Source organism: Nothobranchius furzeri, chromosome 3, assembly GCF_043380555.1.
Source record: "Nothobranchius furzeri strain GRZ-AD chromosome 3, NfurGRZ-RIMD1, whole genome shotgun sequence".
Classification (NCBI taxonomy): domain Eukaryota; kingdom Metazoa; phylum Chordata; class Actinopteri; order Cyprinodontiformes; family Nothobranchiidae; genus Nothobranchius; species Nothobranchius furzeri.
In genome coordinates this window covers 46,572,058-46,577,027 of record NC_091743.1, presented here as the reverse complement: position 1 = coordinate 46,577,027, position 4,970 = coordinate 46,572,058, and the positions used below count along the sequence as shown (strand labels likewise).

Below are 4,970 nucleotides of genomic sequence, written 5' to 3'. Positions count from 1 at the left end.
ATCTTTGTTTTGTGGGATACCGCGCGACATGTGCACATGGTCTAACACACGCAGGACATGGGCTCTGGAGGAGCCGGGATAAACACACCTGTAACCTCACAAAGAAAAAAAAGTTTCACTTAAAGAGAAGGTTCATTTGATCCCACTTACAGCTAAATGTGAGACCTTATTTCATGTTTGTGTTTGCAGCTGGAGGAAGGCCACACTGGGCGTCTGGAGCGAACTGAAGACCTGTGGCTGCGTGTGAGGAAGGACCACGCCCCTCGACTGGCTCGCCTGTCTCTAGAGAGCCGCTCCCTGAGGGATGTGCTGCTGCATGGTGAGTCACCACTAAATCCTCTCATTGTTCAACAGCAGCCTCAGCTAAACCCCACAAATAGCTGTAAAACCTATTTTTAAATAAAAGTCCCATGCTGCTCTGAACAAGCTGACTTCAGGTTTTCGTTCAGCACATTAACCTGAGATAGAATTATTCTGCTGCCAAACATCAAGTAGAAAAACCCAAATACTTGTCTTCAGATTGCTGTTTGTTTCTTGTTGAGCTGTATTGTTTTCTCTCAGGCAAGCCAAAGCTGGGGCGGGAGTTGGGTCGGGGTCAGTATGGAGTTGTGTACCTGTGTGACAGCTGGGGAGGACACTACCCGTGTGCCCTCAAGTCTGTGGTTCCACCGGACGACAAACACTGGAACGACTTGGCTTTAGAGTTTCACTACACCAGGTGAGTCAGCAGAATTCAGTGCGAGTGTCACCAGAATCAACCTGCTGGTGCAGGTGAAACATGAGGCAGCAGATTTAGGAGCAGCTTTGTGGCTTTCATTGCACGTGACATGTTTTGTTACGGAGGCTGAACTCCACCCAAATAAAAGAGAAAACTGTTGGTGCTTCAGGCTGGAGGCTGTTCTGAGTCAGCTTAGCATGTTGGAACGCTCCAGTGGTCATAAATATTAGGTACTAAAAGTGCACCGAGCTGGTTGTGATTTACTAGTAAACATTTCTGGTTTGTCCCTGTGGATGTGTGTTTTTCTTAGGTCTCTGCCTAAACATGAGCGGCTCGTAGACCTGCACGGTTCTGTGATTGATCACACTTACGGAGGCGGCTCCAGCATCGCTGTGCTGCTCATCATGGAGCGACTCCATCGAGATCTCTACACAGGCCTGAAGGTAGCTTCAGTCTGCAAACGGCACACACACAGAACTTTCAGTTTCCCATTTATTCCTCAACTAAACATCTGCTCTTTGTCAGGCTGGTTTGTCTCTGAGGGAGAGGCTTCAGATCGCCCTGGATGTGGTCGAGGGGATGCGTTTCCTGCACAGTCAGGGTCTCGTACATAGAGACATTAAACTAAAGAATGTTCTGGTAAGCTCAAAAATATTTAACCCTGTATGAAATCTTCATCTAATCCAGACATATGTGTCAAAAATGGATAAATTAGCCCGTGTCCAGAGCTTTTAACCTGCCGTTTCATTTCTTTCTTAAGATCTCAGAAAATGTTTTCCTAATATTATTTGTTTCCGTTTTACTTTTTACTTATTTTTCTTTGTTTTGCTTAAATAAAATGTGCATTTTATGAGTAAATGTATAAATACATACTCACTTTTCAATATTTTAATCTACATTTGGACCAATAACCCTAAACGTCACCCTACTGCAGGCTCGTCACTCTGAGATGATCAACACGCCTACTAGAAATCCGACCTCGTCTGTCTTGAGTTTTTTTAGAGTTAGACAGAATTTTCTTTATTAAACAGATGACATGAACGTTATTTTGCTGTTCACAGCAAGTGTCGTAGGAATTTTTAGAAACTCTTTTCTGTGAGACGTTAAGGATGCAAAATATTTTTGTATTATTCTTACGTTCAATGTGGTCGTTTTTTAACCTTCGTGGGATTTAACAGTTTAGACTTTTTTCTCTTTCAGTTGGACAAACAGAATCGAGCTAAGATCACCGACCTGGGCTTCTGTAAACCAGAGGCCATGATGTCCGGCAGCATCGTAGGAACTCCCATCCACATGGCTCCAGAGCTGTTTACGGGTATGACCGCTGACCTCTCACACGTTCACCTCACTGGGGAAATCCTGAATTATGAAGTCATTCTGTGTAGTTGGTCTTAGGGCTGTCGCGATTGAGGAATTTCCCCTGCGGTGAGTCAGGGCAGCTCAATATTGCGATATGCGATATTATTGCACCCCGTTTTTATTTATGTACTTAGCAAATTTGTTTGTTAATTACTAAACTCATGGCAATATTTCCTTTGAAACATTGTGCTTACACATTTAAAAAATGTTAGAAAAAATACATGGCCATTTTTAACACTTTATTGAATGCAGATAAAAGGGCAGTAACGGCATTCTCTGACTGAACTTAAAAACAACATTCAGGAGGTTTAACTTTGAAATGCAAATTTGGCTGCAACATCTAACAGAAATAAAAAAAAGTGCCCTACTGTCTCCTCGATCAGCGCGGACTTTACCTCTCAGCATGCGCTGTCGCGAGATTTAATCAAGTGCGGTAATTGCGGTGGCACGTCATGCAGCGCGGTGGGTTTCTTAATATCGCGATATATTGTTCTTGCGATTATTGCGACAGCCCTAGTTGGTCTGACATTTTACAGAAAGCAGCTAACATGTAACAAATACTTCAGATCTAATTAAATTCAGGAAACTGTGCAGATTTAAGAGCAGACATGATGTTATTAGGACAGGAATTTGTAGCGTGTGTGCCTGCCTGCCTGCGTGCGTGCGTGCATGTGTGTGTGTGTGTGTGTGTGTGTGTGTCAGCATAACTATAACAGCCCCCGCTGTGATTCTTCTCCTGACAGGGAAGTACGATAACTCGGTGGACGTTTACGCCTTTGGGATCCTGTTCTGGTACCTCTGCACCGGATCAGTGAAACTCCCAGAAGCCTTTGAGAAATGCTCCAGCAAGGACCAGCTCTGGAATAACGTTAAAAAAGGTAAACGCTGCTCCCAAACATCATCTGTTCATCAGTGATAAGAAATCAAAGTTATTCATCTTCTCTTTTGCCAATGAGACACAAGAGCTTTCCGCAGAAGAGAGATCGCTGCTCTCTGAGCTCATCATAGCTCACTCTGCCACCCACAGCTCAGCCTGAGGACCAGATTGTGTCTCAGAAGATGCTTATTATCCTGCTAGGCTTCAGGCTTTTGTTTTTTTTTTTTACTTAAACATAAACGTTTGGATCATTTAAATGGAATGAAACCACATTTGGACACATGATGAGATGCAGATGTGGACCTTCAGGTAGATTCGGTGTGTTTCAGGTTCCAGACCGGAGCGGGTGGCTGGTTTTGATGAGGAGTGCTGGCAGCTGATGGAGGCCTGCTGGAACGGAGACCCCTCTCTCAGACCTCTGCTAGGTATCGTGCAGCCCAGCCTGCAGAGCATCATGGAACGTCTGTGCGGCTGCGGCTCGGAGCAGAAAAGCAGCAGCCTTGAGGACTCAAACTGAAAACACTCCAGATGAACTAACAGCTACGTGATTCTTATCAGAAGAGGATTTGTCTTGTATTTATGAGGAACAGAGCAGCGTCAGGTGGCCAACCAAGTCCCGAGTTCCTCCCTGTTGGATTTATTTATGAGGAGCTGCCAGACGCCAGGCGTGTGCAGATATACTTGTTTTATTGTTTGTGCGTGGTGTATTTGTATACAAACTCCACACTATGCTTCTCTGGTAGCTGCGGCGCTAACTGCTACATTCTTGTAGAGTTTACTAGATTCAGATTGTTTTAAAGAGTAGTGCATTCCCAGTATTATAAAAAGCATAAATGTAAAAGATTAATTTTAGATTGTATTTAAACTGAACATGTCTGTGTGTATTCAAAAACATCTTTTTTAATAAAATGATCTGTTACAAAGTGGTGTCATAAATATTTAAACCCTCATCCAGGTTAAACAAAGATGTTGGATTAACAGAAATAAGGTGCTTTGTTGTTGGGTTTAGTTTGACATCAGTTACTCTGTACTGTATGTTCCTCTGATTAACATACCTGAGAAACGGGTCGCACCATTTACTTACCTACAAATCCGATTGCACACCTGATCTGAGCAGGTTGTGGAGGATGATCTGCAGTCTGGTAGGTACATTCAGGGTTCTTACAAATTAAAATGATTGAATTTTTAATTATTTCAAGGTTTTGAAATTTTTTTTACTGGAGCGTAACATTTATTTATGATACAATTAGGTCATTTAGGACATAAACATAGCTTGTTGCATACTTCATGCAACAAGTAAAGTGCAGCTAAATTTAGAAAATATTTCAGTGCTTTTGACTGGTTTTGGAATGTTTTCCAGATTTATTTATTTCAAACTAGGAATTAGAAACTTAAATTCTTTATCTGGGATTTTACTGTGAAGGTTTCACTTGGATGTATACAGTGAATTTAATTAGACATTTTCAGTATCTGACACCTCAAAAACAATTGCACAGTTACTGGATACAGATTAACTAGAGAGAAGCTCTATTGAGTCTATTTTTATTATAAAATATAAACGTAGTTGTGTTGGAAAGGCCACCAGGTGGCACACTTGCGGACTCGCTCTCAGAGCAGAGCTGACGACAGTGTAGAGACCACCAAGCAGAGCAGGTGGAGAAGCACATGAGACAGCAGAGTGGAGGAGAGTTTTACTAAGCTAGTTCCCAGGTTAAGTCAGTTTTGTGTGCGTGAATGACTGCTAAACCACACTCACCTACCTACATCCCTGTTAACTAGGTAATCCTTAATGAGTTGGATACTCATTGCTCAGCCCTGTATCATTGTTCTGCGTGCCCCTGTGCATTGCTGTTGCTACTACTTTTCACCTGAGAATAAAGAGGCCAAGTTGAAATAAAGCCTGAACTTGAGTTCTTACAGACACCCCAGGAAGACACCCTTTAACTCCCTCCCTGATACAGTCCATCTACCTACTAACAACAGGCAATCTAACATAGTTGGGAGTAAAGCTGATTC

The 4,970-nt window shown here is 42.6% G+C and overlaps 1 protein-coding gene across 2 annotated transcripts in view; it reads left to right on the top strand.

The window, feature by feature from the left end:
* dstyk (dual serine/threonine and tyrosine protein kinase) overlaps positions 1–3,877 on the top strand; it is a 41,441-nt gene extending 37,564 nt beyond the window's left edge. The window contains exons 8-14 of one of the 2 annotated variants that reach the window (XM_015959870.3): positions 190–319; positions 562–718; positions 1,029–1,161; positions 1,244–1,357; positions 1,919–2,033; positions 2,821–2,955; positions 3,284–3,877. In XM_015959870.3, coding sequence (XP_015815356.1) covers positions 190–319; positions 562–718; positions 1,029–1,161; positions 1,244–1,357; positions 1,919–2,033; positions 2,821–2,955; positions 3,284–3,471 — 972 coding nt within the window. In that variant the 3' untranslated portion in view covers positions 3,472–3,877. Of the gene's footprint in view, positions 1–189; positions 320–561; positions 719–1,028; positions 1,162–1,243; positions 1,358–1,918; positions 2,034–2,820; positions 2,956–3,267 lie in introns of both variants that reach the window. The other variant, XM_054748927.2, reaches the window with a different exon arrangement.
* The last annotated feature ends 1,093 nt before the right edge of the window (positions 3,878–4,970 follow it).